Source organism: Diorhabda carinulata, chromosome 4, assembly GCF_026250575.1.
Source record: "Diorhabda carinulata isolate Delta chromosome 4, icDioCari1.1, whole genome shotgun sequence".
In the NCBI taxonomy this organism is placed as follows: Eukaryota; Metazoa; Arthropoda; class Insecta; order Coleoptera; family Chrysomelidae; genus Diorhabda; species Diorhabda carinulata.
Window position 1 is genome coordinate 2,897,947 of NC_079463.1, and position 19,635 is coordinate 2,917,581.

Below are 19,635 nucleotides of genomic sequence, written 5' to 3' on the forward strand. Positions count from 1 at the left end.
TTCTAAAGAAATATTTGATGATGATGATGCGAAAAAGTTTGAAAATCTATCTTATTCTAATCTTTTTGTGAGGAAAATTAACGAATAAAACTAAAAATTAAACGATATTAGTCAATTTAGAAGATGAAGTTTATGTATAGATATGTCTTCACAAAACTTATTTCTAAAGAAATATTTGATGATGATGATGCGAAAAAGTTTGAAAATCTATCTTATTCTAATCTTTTTGTGAGGAAAATTAACGAATAAAACTAAAAATTAAACGATATTAGTCAATTTAGAAGATGAAGTTTATGTATAGATATGTCTCCACAAAACTTATTTCTAAAGAAATATTTGATGATGATGATGCGAAAAAGTTTGAAAATCTATCTTATCCTAATCTTTTTGTGAGGAAAATTAACGAATAAAACTAAAAATTAAACGATATTAGTCAATTTAGAAGATGAAATTTATGTATAGAAATGTCTCCACAAAACTTATTTCTAAAGAAATATTTGATGATGATGATGCGAAAAAGTTTGAAAATCTATCTTATCCTAATCTTTTTGTGAGGAAAATTAACGAATAAAACTAAAAATTAAACGATATTAGTCAATTTAGAAGATGAAATTTATGTATAGAAATGTCTCCACAAAACTTATTTCTAAAGAAATATTTGATGATGATGATGCGAAAAAGTTTGAAAATCTATCTTATCCTAATCTTTTTGTGAGGAAAATTAACGAATAAAACTAAAAATTAAACGATATTAGTCAATTTAGAAGATGAAATTTATGTATAGAAATGTCTCCACAAAACTTATTTCTAAAGAAATATTTGATGATGATGATGCGAAAAAGTTTGAAAATCTATCTTATTCTAATCTTTTTGTGAGGAAAATTAACGAATAAAACTAAAAATTAAACGATATTAGTCAATTTAGAAGATGAAGTTTATGTATAGATATGTCTCCACAAAACTTATTTCTAAAGAAATATTTGATGATGATGATGCGAAAAAGTTTGAAAATCTATCTTATTCTAATCTTTTTGTGAGGAAAATTAACGAATAAAACTAAAAATTAAACGATATTAGTCAATTTAGAAGATGAAGTTTATGTATAGATATGTCTTCACAAAACTTATTTCTAAAGAAATATTTGATGATGATGATGCGAAAAAGTTTGAAAATCTATCTTATTCTAATCTTTTTTTGAGGAAAATTAACGAATAAAACTAAAAATTAAACGATATTAGTCAATTTAGAAGATGAAATTTATGTATAGAAATGTCTCCACAAAACTTATTTCTAAAGAAATATTTGATGATGATGATGCGAAAAAGTTTGAAAATCTATCTTATTCTAATCTTTTTGTGAGGAAAATTAACGAATAAAACTAAAAATTAAACGATATTAGTCAATTTAGAAGATGAAATTTATGTATAGAAATGTCTTCACAAAACTTATTTCTAAAGAAATATTTGATGATGATGATGCGAAAAAGTTTGAAAATCTATCTTATTCTAATCTTTTTGTGAGGAAAATTAACGAATAAAACTAAAAATTAAACGATATTAGTCAATTTAGAAGATGAAATTTATGTATAGAAATGTCTCCACAAAACTTATTTCTAAAGAAATATTTGATGATGATGATGCGAAAAAGTTTGAAAATCTATCTTATCCTAATCTTTTTGTGGAAAAAATTATTGTTTCTTCGAAAAATATGTTCCAAATTGGATTCATATTATTGAGAAACTTTAATCTTATTGTTACGTGATGATATAAAAATGTATTGCTCGAAATAACAGGAAACAAATGATTCAAAATGTTTATAATTTCGAGAAAAAATAAAATTCCGTCCAACTATCAACATTTTTAAATTGTAATAATTATAAACTGATATATATTTCATAATATATACATTACACAATTGACATTTGTCACTTTTAAACAACACCTTGACATTATTTTGAATTCTTAAATAGAACCAATACAAATCCAAATTAGCTATCTTGAGTACCTCGGTATTTTCGTAATTTTCTATCAGAATACTAGTTTTTAGTAAAAGTTTATACGTAAATTATATCCCTTAATTGAAAATCAATGGATGCTTTAAAAGCACATAAGACTTTTAATGATCGTATTAACTGAAAAATTATTTTGCAGTCATATTTTATTGATATATCTTTGGAGAATCTAAATACTGGGATTAATAGACTTGTTCTTGTAGAATCTGGTTTGTTTCAATTATTTACGAATCGTATTTTAAAGAGGAAATCGTACAAAGTAATTAAAATGATACGATTATGATAAACATGTCATTAATAATGAGAAATCAATTAATATTTGTGTAAGAAACAATTTCGAAATCTTTTTTTGATGTTTAAAATTGCTACCGAAACTTTGAAATACGAAATCTCTTATTTATAAACTAGAATTGTTATTTGAAAATTTGAAAATGTGTCGCAATGAGAATTCTCAATACCTACAAGATGCCTATTGAGTGTTTTTGAACTATATTCCACTCTCTATGTACTAGAACAAATGCCAGACGAGCCTTGAAATTAATCCTTCTCCAAACCATTTCGTAACGTTCCATACGTAAACAATAAATAATTTGAGCTTATTTAAAAACTATAACGAATTAAAAATGCATTTCGTATTTGTTATTAACGTATTCCTCCTTGTATGAAGGTTAAAACCGATCAGAAGTTCGTTCTTCGTTTTTGACCAGGTCTAAAGTCACTCCCAGTGCTAGCAAATCAAGTGGAAGAAAGCTTTAAAGACGTTGAGCTTCATTGTATCCTTCTTTGCAATGATTCTAAAACATCAAGATTCTGAAAAGGTTTTATTGTTTTGCGGTTGGTGATTCATACTAATGCAAAACTTGAAAATTTAGCAAACCTCATCTAAATCAAACTATATTGGAATTGATATGTCAAATATTTTCTTTATTTTATTACGAAACTTACGAAAGAACTCAAAATTTATCAAAGTACAGATATTGCGATAGTATGGACAAAACATGTCGAGAAAAGTACTAGATTCTAATTTTGAAGGTCGTAGGCCGATTAGAAGCCCTCGGAAATGGTGGCAGAAAGAAGACGCAATTAGTCTTCTAAAGATACGCAATTGGAAAAAGGAAGCAGACGTTAACAAATTGGGTAGTAAGGTCAAGCCTCGCGGCATCCTGTAGTACTATAGCAGAAGATGAAGGAACACGAGCTAGGATAATGGAACTGAATTAAATATAACAGCTTCGAGAAGATATCCTTCATAACAAGATCAGAACTGGCTACAATATGGGGAATTGAATGTCACATTTCATATTTAACCTTGACGTTTAAAATTGAGACAAAAATCGAGTGCCTACGTGATAGATTTCAGTTTACAAATCAAATGTTTATAATAATTATAGAAATATATATTTATTGTTGACGCTGACAATAGTAACATATGCATTTATTGCAATATTTCAAATATTCAATAAACTGTTCTGCAAATTAATCGTAGAAAAACTGTGAGTGTCACCACGAGGTTAACAGCAAATTAAATATACGACACAAATTTTCTTGTTCAGATTCTACGAAAAGCTCAGGTAACTTGTAAAATATAGTTGCTTGATTCAAATTTATAAAAAGCCATGAGAAACATTTCATATTTTGGATTACATATTTCCAATTTATTTTTTTTTAGCAAACATAACCAGTAGTCGAATCTAGCTTGTAAATACCACTGTTTCCGTCACTTTGTGGTAATTTTTATTCATCTTCATGTACTATCATTAAAAATATATAATAAATTTGTTTCAATCACATCCAGTTTTATTGTGATATCTACATATTCTTGGCATTTAAACGACCGAATTACTTTTGCATCCAATTCACTTACATTTTATACATCACTTAGTTAACTTGCCACAACACTGTTCTAACAACCCCAACAGTTTGGAGAATTGTTTGTGGAGAATTAACTTCCAGATATATGACATCTACTGGACTGAATCAACGGATCATTTAATTGCTTGTTATTTTTGTTCGACGCAAACAAAAGGCATAAGAACCAAATCCAAACGTACTATCTAGTATTTAAACTCGAGTCTTCGGCAATTAAATCCATTTTAGTAAGTGCCGATCTGCCTAATGCCAAAGCCTCCAAATCAATCAGAAAAAAATGTACTCTGGAGCTTGTTCTGAGTTAACACGGTAAGATATTTGAAGTTAGTTATTAACTGTCAACTTCTAAAGAACCGCAATTATTCATAGGCTCAATCCAGGCTATGAAAAAGTTAAAATTCAACCTTAAGTGAACCCTGGTGGTATTCTGTTACCAGCGCGGCCTGATAACAAAATTTGAAGAAAAACTAAATGAACAGGAAAAGATTGTCTAGAAATTTTTGGCAAATTACAATAATACATATACCAGATTTCCGTCTGGCAAATTTGGGTGCTGGTTGTGACTAACAAAGTGAGAGATTCCATCAGGACAATTTCCTTAATGGAAAGAAGCTATTAAAGGAAATTGGGCAACATTTTCTCTAAATGTTTGATGTTTTGATGTCTCAATGCGACCAAACATTTCATTATTATTTGGCGGCCCTGGTAGTTCTACTTTGAATATGAATAATTTGAAATTTAGCATACTTCCAATCAACTAATCTCAATCATCCCATACTTAATAGGTATTAAAGGTACCCTTAAGTTAACTAGTTTACCCAAAATCTCGAAAATATCATTCTCAATGCATTAAACTGACATAATCAATAAATAGAACAACTTGTTGGATCAAAATGTTAAAAAAAAATGTGCATCGCTTCGATTTTGTAAATGATAAACGTATATAAATGAATTGTTCCGATATCGTCGTTGAGAAAATGATTTAAAGCGGTAATAAAGATTTTTTTTTATCTAAAGATTTAAATTATACAGTTATAGTTTAAATTCAATTTATCCCTAACAATAGATAAGGTTGATACTGAAAGTGTGTTTTCTAAACTTATATCTGTCGTTTATTCAATTGAATTAAATATTTTTTAACTTGTATTACCATAAGTATGAAGCTTATTTAAATTTACCGCCATAAAGTAACGGTTAAGAGGTAAACACGGTCGAAAACGTGGAATTTAAAATTTCTTGCCGCTTGCTTCTATTATAAAATTAGAGTAAATTAGTTAATGAATATTCAGTGAGAAAAACATTTTTATAATAAGCAAGCAATGTGCAAATTGTGTTTTTTTTTTAATAATTGAGGGCATTGATTTAATTTTCATCTTCAATGACAATTGCCTCACTAAAAAACTCACAATAAAAAGAGAGAAATGCTTTATTGTCAAAAAATTGTTACAATTTGTAGATAAAAGCTTGTAAAAACTAAAAAACAAACATAAATATAATTAAAGATACAAATAAAATGAAATTTCAATACACAGAATAAAACCACAATGAGTAACAAAATTATAGGTAATAGTAGTAAGTATTAATTAGTAAATAAATCCATAGCAAAACTTAAACCAGTATACAGCATGTCCGGAATTGAATAGAAAGCACTTTCCAGTATATAACCTCAAATTATTGCGGAAGATGATATAGATTTCATTTCAATTGGCAAGTGATTGTGCATTTTTTTGCATTGTAAAATATTGAGCCCTTAACTGATTCTGAACGTTGAGGAGCGTGCTTACGACTTAGGCAAAAAGATTCAAAGATGAATAAGGAAGGAAGAGTCAGAATTTTTAATCTTTTAAAGAAGTCCCTGCAGTTTAGTTCGAGTAAATATCTAACAGCTCTTTTTTGTAGTTTGAAGATTGACTCAAATTGAGTCGCATCACACTTAGCACGGAAGGGAAGGGCATGTTGTAGATGCGATTCAAAAAAGACATAATAGACTGTTAAGGAGGTGGATAAATTCAGTTCTTTGGAAACTGATGTCAGCGTTGTTGTTTACGACGTTTGGAAAAAGTATGTCGTCGCTTTCTAAATACACTTTTTATTGAATTTTATGTGTCTAAAACACTATTTCTATTTTCAAAATCATTTATATACTCTTGAAAAAATGATACTAAAAAGTACAAACAGTGAAAATTAGGTTATTCATATTTTTTTTATATTTGTTTTTATTCACTTTCTCGACACTTACTCGTAGAAAATAAGATATCAAATAGTCGTTTTTATTTCCTTACATTACAAAAACAATTTTCTTGACATTTATATAGAAAACGATGAAATATGATCTTGAAAGAAATATAATAACTTGTAAAAATTGAAAAAACGATAATTTCAGTTTTCCAAACATTTCCAGAACGGTATTCTTTATTTCGATTTCATTTAGTCGAAGGAAAATAAAGCAAGAAAATTCTAATTATAGTTATATATAATAACGTTTCGTAATGTTCTTGATTTTAGATCTCAAAATTAGTTTTTTTAATCATTTTTAAAAGGTAAATAAATATTGACGTTTCGTATTAAGTCTCTTGAGATCATAGATCGCCATCATCATGAATAAGAATAAAATCAAAATAGAATTTTGATCTAATAAGAAAAATTAATTTTTCCTTAGTTTTCACATCTCAAATATGTATCAGTAATCGATTAAATTATTTGTAGTTATATATGATTATATATCAATGATAAATTTATTAACGCATCTGAATGTTCTTGATTTTAGGTCTCTTCTGTTTTAAAATTAGTTTTTTTCAATAATTTTTGGAAGAAAGATAAAATTTGAAAAGTCGTAACGTCGAAAAAACTAATTTTAAAACAGAAGAGATCTAAAATCAAGAACATTTCGAAGTATTAATAAATCAAAATGTCTAAGAAATTAGAAATTCATAAATTTATTTATTAAAAATTCGTTTTAATTTTTTTTAAAGTTACGTATTTACTAATATCTGCATGTAAATTTAATGTATGTCGATTTATTATTGAAATACAAAACAAGTACTAAAATTTTGATAAAAAATTTGAATTTCAACTTCTTTCAATTATTACATATTTAATGAAATGGAATAAGTAACTTAATGGAAAAAATTTTTTCTGGTGTATGTCCATTATGAATTTATAAACTTGCAATAGATAATTAAAAATAAAAGAAAACATATTAACAAATGAATATATATTTTTCTTTTGTGATTAATTTTTTTTTTTTTAATAATTTGCATTTTTTAAAAATATATCAAACCGAAAAAAATAAATAACTAGTTAGTTTATTTAAGGTTAATTGATTATTATGAAAAAAAATACTCACTTACACATAAGGTTGCATCCAGTAGATCAAGGGCGAGTGGTGCCAGTGGCAGCATCACCCAAGCACATCCTAAAAAGTCGCCAACAAAAGAAAAGCACACAGAAAAACACGTCCGGTAAATTGCGCTTCGCACTTTTAAACTAACCGTCGAATGGCGACGCCTGAGCGCGCTTTTTTACAAAACGAAAAACTCACCAAAAGACGCAACTTCAACATTTAAAAGCAGCGTCCGATCAACTCGGTCACTTGGAAAAGCTCGAGAGAAACAGTTGATGATCTGATAGAGCGTACAAAAAGTACGATGTAGCGTACACGTTCCAGCATAAACGGTGATAACACAATGCTGGCGGCCGTGGAACCAAACGGATCGTTCCCCACTCTAGTCGCTCATACATACATACTTACACACCTACCCTTACCTGTGTGCTTGCGGTAACAGCGCATGCCTACGTTTCGGAATCTTTTACACAAAGCTTATAAATTAAAGTTTTATCGGATAATCTAATTGAGTTTTTATTTTTGAATTTGGTTGCTGATTATCTGGAACTGATCAATCTGGAAGGTATTTTATCTTTTTTATCTTCTGGGGAAAGGCGCTGATATTAGAACGCTACCGTAGCCATTTACTCAAAACCCCAAAGGTATTATACACTTTCGTAACATTCTCGTAATCTACAGGGTATTCCGAAATGCTCTACCATAAAATCGAGATTTTATTATTAAATTAGGGAAAAATTAATTTTGAAAGTAAAATTCTAACAGAAATCTACCAAAGAAGGATGAAGATAATTGAAAATTTGGAAACATTTGGGGTTAAGTAAGTACGGACGAAGAAAATGTAATGAATACGAATACGTGGTCTGGCTATTAAATAACGAGACAGCGCGCCTAGAGGGCGCCCTAGACGGATGGGGTAAAAAACGAATAGTGCGTTGGGTATCTGGATATCTCTGTAACAACAAACCCAACAGCGTTTGATGCATAATCCCCTTTCTAGGAGAAAATACTTTCAACACATACACTTGACAACGCTGTAACTTATACACAGATCAAAATGGAGGCTCCATGGCGTCCGTTGGCATTTGGATGCGCACTCGTCTAAATCGAGCGGGAAAATTAAAATGAATTTTCGTTCATCCACTACAAAGTTAATTGAATGCGTTGAAATAAATGTTATCACGAGTATCCACTGGCATGTTAATGATTTGAATAATACGGAATACCCTTTAATAAGAATGTTTATCGAGATATTTTATAGATTGATGGTATGGGAACTTACGAAATGGATAAACAATTTATTATTGATCAACAATACAGCGCATTACTAGAAGATGGGACGTCTAATAATAATTCTTTGATCCATGAAGCATGGACACCTGAACAAATAAGCAACAAATTCGATATAATATCTTATAATAAAGGTAAGCGTTGTGTTTCAACATCTTTAGTAGTAAACTGTCCTTTATAACCCTAGGTTTTTGCCTAGACTGCTTTATTTATAATCTCTGTTTGATTTGAATTTCTTCAAACTTTGTTTATTAACTATAACTTCAACAAACATTTCAGTCTTGTATATGTAATAGGCAAATGGTTTCTGCAGTATAATCTCGATTTTTTGCTGAGGTATTTTTTGTTATAGGCGCATGTATAATACGGATGATTGAGAATCTTGTTGGCACAAACATTTTTCAGTCGGCTCTTCGTCAGTATATAAAAAATAAGTAAGTATTTTTATAAATACATTGTAATATCGTTCTGCTAGGTCTGGCTATTAAATAACGAGACTGCGCGTCTAGAGGGCGCCCTAGACGGGTAGGTTTGAGCATTGGGTGTCTCGATATCTCGTCCATGCACGTCCCAAAACACGTTTCCTTCATTATTATAGTATTTGTGCAGTAGCGGTTTGAAACGAACGTACTTTTCTCTCGTGTCGAAAAACAGGAGCAGCGTATCAATCTCAAATTTCTCATTATATTGAAAAAAAACACCGACTGAGTGCTATAAATTGTTGCGAGGGGCCTATGGGGACAATTCTCTATCTCGTACGCGTGATTTTGAGTGGTGTAAGTGCTTTAGTGAGGGCCGAGGGAGTACTGAAGATGACCAACACCCAGATCGCCCTTTGACTTTTTCAACTCCGGAAACAGCGCCCAAAATCAACCAAATTTTGCATGCAGCTCGTCGAATGAGCATCAGGATAATTACCGAAGCTGTAAACGCTGATAAAGAAACGGTTAGAAAAATTTTACACGAGGAGTTACACACGACAAAATTCTGCGCAAAGTTGGTGCCAAAAAATCTGACTCCTGGCCAAAAGCTCTTGCGTCAACGGGTCTGCTCGTATTTCCTTGAAAGGTTAGAAAAAGATCTGCTTTGAAAGGGACTCAATTTAAGATCAAGAAGACTTCCAAATTTCTTTTTCGTAACCAGTCGCACCATTTAATAGCCAGACCTCGTATGTATCGACATGGTTTCTTGATGGAAAAAATATTTGATAATATGCAGAATAAATAAATGTATATCAAGATTGATTTATATCATTTGGATTACCTAAATAATCACGGCAAATTTAACTACGTCTAGATGAATAAAAAATCATAAAGGAAAATTTAAATATTTTATATTTAGACAAATACTATCTAGAAATAACTGTTTATCAAGAAATGTTCATACATCGTTATCATACAATTGAATTCAAAGTTTCCCGGAAACTAAACAAAGCCTAAAAAAATTATCCTTTGATTGATATATATGTGTAATAATCTAGATAAATTAATTATTACTTAATGTGCCGTGCCGCCAGATTCGTCTGGACAAACCTTAAAATTATATCATCAGATATTTTAGAACAGATAAAATATTATTCCAAACCGAAAAATAGTTTTATCACAGAACTTGCTGAACGTTGGGTTAATATCATAAAATACTTCGAATCTTAACGCTCCCTTTTTGTTATTTTATAAACAAAATCGATATCTTCACTTTTCAGATCAATTTTTCCATTGTATTCGTCTGTGACTTCTATTGCTAGAATTTATTCACACACAGAAGACATAAAGGTCAGTTCAGAATATACTATTCAAGTATTAAGTTTTGACTGTCGTTTTATCAATGGTACATACGCCTTCCTCTCGAAATATGAGTTGTATGAACACACTGTTGACACCACCACTACATCAACACTAACAATTACACTGTCTGACGCGCGTTTCGATAACCAAGTTATCGTCTTCAGTGACTGAAGGTAAACTAATGTCTATTAACTTGACTGTTTTATACTAAATTTTCCCACCAATAAACCTTCTCCTGCAACTCGGATTACATCTTTTCTTGCTAAAGAGGGCTGGAAAGGGTTTACCTGAGCTAGCGAAAGCACACATATTGAGACGTCCAGACAACCAGGAAGACAAGAGCGTTTAGCCATCTGGCTAACTAAGATAAGACCTTCCAGAATCTTTCATCGAATTCCGGAAGGGAAAGGAGTCTACGCGCGAAACTGCTACGCAAACCTGTCTAAAAGATAGGGGGGGTTGACTGACTGTTGGCTTCTAAATTACAAAAGTGTGTTTGTAGGTGGTGTTTACTTTGAACATAAATAATATATTCTTCGCCGGTTGACTTTTACTCTTAATGGAAAATGTGTCTTCTAGAAAATATAACTTTTCATCAATCTACATTTAACTCACGTACATCAAAATTAAGATACCAGAACGAAATGTAAAGATATTGAGTTCGATTACTAAATTTTAATTTCGAAAATATTTATAACCACAGGTATATGTCGATTGCGTGCTTTAGTAGTTTGATAATGTATGAAATAATCGAAAAATTTTCTTTAAATAGCAAACGCAATTAAATAAAATTTAATACCAGTTGATAAACATTGAAAAAATCTATTTTAAAAAAATTTGCATCATGATGTGATTGCGATAAACTGATACAATCAATGCTCCTTGAGTCGAATTTAGATATTTTCGAAAATTTGGAATTTATAAAGTTAATTTTATATTATAATGATGCGAGAGAAATTTTCTGTGAAACAAAATTAGAGCAACGATCTAAAGTATTTAGGAGAATGTTGGTTTGTTATAAGCTCAATTTGAACTAATGCCCGGGGACGGGATACGATTGGAGACGGGATTTAATCACAATGGGTCCATGTGATAGTTTCTCAAAAAATCAATAATTGTCTTAGAATCTCAATGAATCGCTTAGGAATATCTTCAAATATAGAAATGAGCGAAGTAATTAGATCCTCAATGTCTCTGAGTATGCTGACAACGCAGTGATGAGTTTGGAAGCAGTTTTCGGGATTCTGTGTATAGCGAAAAAAATTAGACCAGGTTAGAAACCTTTAAAAATGATAAAACGTGGAAAGAAGTAATAGTATGATGAAAATTATTGGAAAAATATGATGAAATAAAAGGTAAAATAATTTACGGGCGATCTCAAGTCGAGAAGGGTAAGGGGGTGAGTTTTTGAGGGTAAATCTCGATTTTCTGCAAAACTAAAACTCCTATAGATATAAAAATATAAATAGCAGCGCTGTAGGTGACGAAAAGATCTACAACTTTTTTATTATAAACATACGTAACAAAATTTTTGTGAAAAATTGAAATGACCAAGTTTTAGGTTTTTATTTTTATATTTTATATTTTTTTTTTTCAAGAAATTTGGTGAAAACTTACTTTTTTGTGCCTCTAATACCGTGTAATTCATTTGATTTGGAATTTTCCACCTTATTTTGGCTTGATATCGAGAAAGAACTCTAATTTTCAATCGAAAATTCTCCCGTCAAACTAAAAAGTCGGTGAGTTTTTTGTTCGTTGAAATCTCTACTTTCTGATGGTATGAAAAAATATTACCATCACTATGGTGAATTTTCTCAAAAAAGCAAAAGAAAAACTCGCATCCAAAAAGTTTTTCAAACAATATATACAATTTTTATATAGATATTTATTGAAAAAAACTCTAATTACTTATGTTTATATCAATTTTACATGGAATTTCATAATTTTCGTGTAATTATAGTGGAAAATTTTGATAAATATCTGAAAATTGAACAAATAAAACTGTTTGTTTACGTTACAAAATACTCACTGCATATTTCAACTTATTCCTTAATTTTCGCAAAGAAAAATACAGATCAATGGATACGTACTCAGAAGGACATTTTCCCTTTTTAAAAAGAATCTAAAAAGAATATCTATCTATCCATTGTCCTTGTGCTCAATTTTTTAATCCCTCTAATCCTCTAGAAATCAACTAAATTTAGAAATCTAATTCCAATCCATAAAGTTATAAAACATCAGACAAATTTATGACAAGAACAATATATAAATATCACTACCGGGAATAGGTTAATAAAATTATAATGATACTAACAAATTTTGAGAATACAAGTTCAATAAAACAATTCCGATACAATATTTCTTGTAAATTATTTTTCACATCCAGGTTTATTAGTTGTAATTATCAATAATTCGCTGTCAAAATAATATTGAACATTTTACTATGTATGTATGGATTTGGGGATCTATTGCGTCCCCCTTTCTTGCTGCGATACTGGAGAACCCAGTATTTAGAGCCGATCCATCGATCGCACTCCTTTTAAAAAGTCTAGAATGTGGGATCTGCACGCCGCATAGCAAACCCAATGTTACTATTGCTAAAAAATGCTTTCGACACAAGAATCAGAATAAAAAATCAGGATATATGATTAAGCAGATGTGATTACACAATACCCAAAGCGATTTGACCAATGAATGAGAAAGATAATAGTAAAACAGATAATAATTGCAGAAATACTCAATCCAAAAGTAAAAAACTAGATTCTCGACTGGAAATTGTTAAAAAGAAGTTAGGAAAAGGAAAAAATGGAAGGGCGGTTAGTTCCCACATTGTAGAAAATGAACCTAACTATGGAATCGATCAATAACCTCTTTGTTTATTATTATTTTTGTGAAATTTCCAGCTAGCTGGAAGCATTCTGAATCCAGTAAACAAATCTCTGAGAATAATTTTCTATTTCCGATTACAAAAAGTATATTATCACACTGTATATTTTTCCAAATAACTATTAACAATAAATGGACACAATGTTCGTTCCAAACAATAATTATGTTCCAACATATAGAAAATTGAAAAATTATATTCAAAGTTAGATCGACAGCTGTCAGTCGATGGGTTGCCGTTTTACTGTCTAGTAACATCTTCTTCAAGGTGGTCCGTGATATGCTGCCACTTGACACATAGCTAAAGTAAAGGTAACCATCAGATTTATGGACGGGAATTTAAAAGTGAAGAGATTTTAACGTTTTCGAAGAAAGGATGCTAATTTTCTGTTATTTATTTCATTAAAAAATGAGATGGGTCTATCAACGAATTTAATAATGTGTTTTAGTTGCCACAGCTTTGTAAAATCATGGTACGTTAGTTAAAAATGGCGGTTTTTACAAATAGAATTTTCAATTCATTGATATCAGCAGCTCTTGATAAGTAAAATGATGATAGATTTAACAATAACGATAAATTTTTGAAGAATGCACATTCATTTAACGTCAAGTCTCAATAATATTGATAAAGTAATAGTTTTTTAAGCAGCTCTATTATCTTTGAAGAATATTCATTCTATTAATGGATTTTTAACACGTGAATATTTTTGGTAACCTTTCAGTATTCGAAATACCTTAGTATCTCGCCAGTGGAACTTTCGTATTTCAATATAGAAATAAATATATATATTAAAATAAATAAACAAGCATATCTATATTTTTAGTTCTTTGATTGATTGAGTTGAAATTTTGATGAATTCCATGTTCATACCGAGTTGTTTACTCTCATAATTACATTATCTTATGCATTATCTCGATACCAAATTCGTCTTCAGAGACTGAAGATAAACGGTCACAAATTTTGAATAAAAATCAAACTTATATATTCGAATGTATATAAAACATATAAAATTTTTACATAATTATATTTTTTATAAAATTATACCATATTTGTTAAATCCCACTCTATTTTATTTATTAATATAATCATTAATTTTAATTGTTTTATTTAAATATGAAGGATTACATACTTTATTTTTTATAATCAACTTAATTATACATCGCTAATAATGTAATTTAATGTAACATATACTTATAATTGTTCCTGTAATTTGATACACATTATACCTTCGTCCTTTCAACACCTTAACACTTCTCGAGAAAACGAAAAAGTCTCAAAAGCAAACTCAAATATTTCAAAAAAAGGGGGGAGATTCCCTTTTTAGTTTTTCGTTTTGTGTCCATATCGTTTCCCCCTTATAAATGTAACTATTTATTAAAATTATCAAATGTCTTTATCGAAACCACAGATATATACAACTGTCTCTAAATTTTTACGATTTTAAAACAAATTACGAGTACTTTGATTCAAGGTTTTTCAAAATTCACATATTATACCATCACATAATTTGTATAACAAATTCTGTAAAAACACTGATTGTTTTTTACGACAAAACAAAACCATTATGGTATTTTTATGATTTTAAGGTTATATTTGATATTTAACTTCAAAATTCTATAAAAAGAACATATCATATTCTAATAAGTTAGTCTTCATCATTGTTAGAGCTAAATCATTACTTTCAGTACATTCTTCTTTTCAAATTATCCCAAATACTCTTTTTAGACGACGCCATCTGAAAGTTGTTCGTTCTGTATTCATTTACATACCGAAAGTCGCGTTTTGAGTGTTCCATGTTGTGAAAGTGACAGTTCCGTACTGTAAAACACTTTCGGGACGCTCTGGAGTGACTCTAGCCACTTCAATGTTGGCAGTTGACAGTTTTACTTCGATGATTTTGCATAACCTTAAATTTTTAATTTTCTGAAATTATTTGTTTTATCCGTCGTCTAAAAAATGTTGTGTACGCCGCGACTGAAATATTACTTTGTAGCACTTTCAATCCTTGGCATACAAATAACTATTTCGCAGTTTCCAGGAATGCTTGGGATCGTTCTCATACTGGAAGATGAAATTTCTGCCGAACATACTACATTTATTTAAATGTTTTATAGCCTTTTTTCTTCAAAATCGCTTACTCCAAATCATCACCTAGCCTTCGCCATGTACCACAATGGGTATTACCCATGGATCTAATATCCGTTATTCCTTTGACATGCCCACAATCACTCTTAGTCTCAAAAACCTTAATTTGATTCCCCCCTTTGATTCATCGTTCCATAAAAGTCTTATCCACTCTTGATGTGTCAAATTTTTGTAATTATCTAGCAACCTCTTAATTTTATTTTGTCTGTTTTTACTGTATAAGTAGTCAAAGCAGATCCTTAGCTTCATTGATCTAAACTACTAACTCTGGACTTGTGAGTCGTCGAACACGTTTACACAATACGTTTATCTTCAGGTTGTGGTATTTCGAGGACGCCATGATCGCCGAAACTCCTGGTGGATGCATATTTTTTCACGTTGTAGTCCTTTTTAATTCGGTGTCAACTGATAGTTCCTTAGTTTCACCAATTTTAAGTTTGAGTCTGAATTGGTAAGAACGAAAACAATTCGAATACGGACTTTACAAAAAGATGTCTTGGTGCAAAAAGTAGGAATCCCAGCACATTGTGGATTGCAAGATTTTTATAAATTTTGGTTTGTAACAGTTAATGTTTTCTTTTAAAGTGTAATTTTCTAAAAAATGCTGAATATTTGACAGTCAAAATTGTTGTATTCATTGACTTATACAAAATAGAATTTCAATATGATTTATCCGTCGAATTACTTCTTTGATCAACTGATAAATTAATTGATTTACTACGAAATATTGAAAAATAATTGAAAAACAAAATTCACCAAATTGTTGAAATTTCTGTTTGCAGTAGTTCTAAAAATAGAAAATAAGGACATAAAGGTGCAAATGTTCGATAGAAAGCAAAGCATGGTAAATCTATAATTGGCTAGGGTCCAGAAAAGGTGGCCCTAAGCGGGTCGAGGCCACATTAACATTACAAAGGGCAAGGCACGAGTGACTTTTATAGAAATTGTGAAATAAATATATATAAAGCCAAAAATTACCTTTTACCAATTGTACTCTTATGTATTATATAGGATATTCTGTATCAATCCATTATTTTTCGTTGACATGGGATACAATGAAAGATAAATTTGGACCATTTAAGCTCATATTTGATGTAGGGATTTATACAGAAAATTGAGGTACAATAACACATTTCGGGATTAGGGAAAATGTGAATTGAATTATTACTTAACAAACCTTAGCAAGAATGTCAAAATATGAGAGAACAATAAAATTATAGCACAATTCGTAAATATGTTTCGAAATATCAAAATAAAACGTATCTAAACCGAAGAATGATAATTATTTAATACTTTTTGTGACCATATCAAGTAGTCTTCCAGATCATTAGTTGTAAAAATTATTACCAAACACTGATAATATATTTTATTGAAGAATAAATGAAGAAAAATGGAACTACTCAACAAAAATTGGCACCAAATATTAAATCTATATGAGATTGAAGTTTTTTTATACAACCATATTGATAATTGAAGTTTTACCTACACTTATGAACCGTATAAAATAAGACCTCATTAAGTAGTTGATTAATCAATAATATTATTAAGAAATTGGAGATAATTGACGATTTCTTTGTTGATATTCCTTATGGCCGCTTGAAATGATGCAATACAACGTGCAATGCAATACAAAACGCAATATTTCTGGATCAAAAACATGCGCAAATGAGTTTATAATCTACCAATATTACATTTTATTTTCATCGGGAGTTTTCCAAATGTTTCTTCATTCATACTCAACTAATTTTTCTAGGTTTTCTCGTCTAATTCTCTAGCTAATCTAGACAGACTCCAAAAGCAGAGACAGATCTAATTATTACCAGTGATGCACTGGTCATTTTTTTCTTGCTTACTTCAACTAGCTCTGTTATTTTCAATTTTAAACTGCCCACAAAATATTGAATTAAGTTTGAGGTTAGGAAATAGTTTATTTCTACTTTTGGTATTTAGATTAGTGGCAACCATGATGCATAGGTAAGAGATTTGCATAATGTAAAACGACATGCAATATTCGTCTATGTAATATATTGGTATTTCAAAGAATTGCATGCAATTTCTTGCACGTTGTCTTGCACTATGTCAAGCGACATTTAAGGCAATATGACGTGCAAGAAATTGCATGCAAATCTCTGTAAACAGTAAAAGTAAACAAATTCCTAACCTCAAATACTTTGTGTGAAGCTGAGTTTTACGAAAGTCAGCTTTAACCAAAAGTAATTAGATTACAACTTGCATGCAATAAAAACGGCACAAAACCGATAATGTCAAGATCATGCATGAAACAATCGGCTGAACTTCATCTGCGCATGCTTTTGATCAAGATATATCGCGTCTTGCATTGAATTGCACGTTGTATTGCATCATTTCCAGCGGCCTTGACGATTATATAAATAATTTTCGCTCTATACAAAATGCATTTTCAGCGTATTCACAGAATTTAGAGCTCGTCACTTATTTATAAACTAGAAACTTAGTTAGGTTGATGAGATTACTATTGCAACTAAGCTTGTAGTTGTCATAAGTTTCAGAGTGCCATAATGAGATTTAGAATGAGTTTCTGGTAAGGAATAATCAGACACGTATACCACAGCTAAGTATCTCCAACTACAACCTCTTTCAAAATCTAATTATTGAAAAATTTGTAGAAGTTTATCCTCTTGATTTAATTAATTAATAATAAACATTCTTGTGTGGAAAAAATTCTGTATAAAACACTCATACAGTTGATAACTATTATCCAATCGAAACTAGCCGAGAAACAAATTTCCAGACTACAATAATTATTGTAAACAAATTATTTTTGCTGTTCAAATGTATCGAAGGTCAATTCTGCGTCATAAAATATATCAAAAGTAATAACAATGCACATTGAATTTAAATCACGTGAATCCAATCAATTAATAAACTCCTCCTTTTCTTGATGCAGAACGACCAATCCATACTACATGTTTATATCAGGACCGGAATCAAATTTTGAAAATGATTTTAATATGAAGAATATAGAAAACACGATGGAAATGCATCATAATTTTTTGATATTGCATATATAAATTTACAAATTTATTTTCAGAAAATGAAAAAGAAGCAGTTAAGTTAATCATTTTGACAAACTTGCTAAGATATAACCTCTTTTTGCAGTAACCACAGCCTAGCTTCTGTTAGATTTGCTGAAACTGATGTTTTAGATCTCCTTTTGGTTTGTGGTGATACAAAAAATAAAAATACAATAAAAAATCTATTGACTCGTGTATAATGCTCCTTACTGAAGCAAAAATCTTCGTTCCATCGAATCCCAAAGATCGAATCCTGTACACCTGCTGTACAGCGTCAAGACATTCCAAACTTCCAGATAATCTCCACGCACGCACTCTACTCGTATAAGGATAAAAACTAAAGTGATAAGCGTTGTAAAGGTCCTTAGTTTAAGTTTTCGTAAGCCCCATTACACTCTAAGTCAATCGAGTGGTGCCTGCCACGTAGATATTGATCTTGAGCTTCTGTTGTTTGACGTGTTCGGGAAAGTCTTCCATTTCTCCAAAGAAAGGATTCCCAATAAATTAAAGTCACATCTGCCTGTCGAGTAGGTCTCGCAAATACTGCTCTAGGTGGGATCATGTTGGTCTAAAAGAACATCTTCCTATTAGTATAGATATCTGGTCAACTCTTTGTCGCCTATGAGTCGAATTACTCTTTTTTGTATGGATTCGAGCATCCTAAGGGTATGATTATGATAGCCATAACTTTACGGGTGAAGGGTATCATCTTAAATATCTTTATCGGTGTTATTTTGTTCATGAGGACGTAATGAGAAAGCCATACTTCACGCTGAGTAATAGTTGAAGTCGGAATATTAACGCTGAAGTCAGACTACCCACATTGAAATATCGCGGCATGCCATAGACATCAATGTAGTATCTAATTTGAAGAAGATTTCAAAGTATAATATATTTTTTCCATAAAATGGCTTGCTATTTCAATATTTCTGAACCTTCTGATAACTATTACGTCTCAGCTATATGACAAGTAGCATTCGAATAAAACCAAGTCTTCTGTGGATGATATAACTCCAACAATATCTACCAAATGAAGAAGAAAAATATGGAATGTTTTACCAGGACATTTCTTATCATAAGATTTTCTTTGTCACTCAAAAATTGTATTTTTACCAATGAAATTGTTTGCGACGTATTAAAAACGTTGCGTGTATCCTTTTTGCGGAATATCTTAGACAATTGACAATGCTCAAAGTGCAAATGAGAAGTTGTAAACAGGAGTGGCGGTGAGACAAATGTAAAGTGATTCTTCACCA

At 30.4% G+C, this 19,635-nt stretch overlaps 1 protein-coding gene across 4 annotated transcripts in view; it reads right to left on the reverse strand.

Annotated features, from left to right (window-relative positions):
• The window catches only part of LOC130893309 (uncharacterized), a 106,422-nt gene that overhangs the window by 68,752 nt on the left and 18,035 nt on the right, over nt 1-19,635 (reverse strand). The window contains exon 1 of one of the 4 annotated variants that reach the window (XM_057799302.1): nt 7,227-7,595. The exons of 2 other annotated variants lie outside the window; for them this stretch is intronic. In XM_057799302.1, the coding sequence (XP_057655285.1) occupies nt 7,227-7,234 (8 nt within the window). In that variant the 5' untranslated portion in view covers nt 7,235-7,595. Of the gene's footprint in view, nt 1-7,226; nt 7,596-19,635 lie in introns of those variants that run through there. One more of the 4 variants, XM_057799301.1, reaches the window with a different exon arrangement.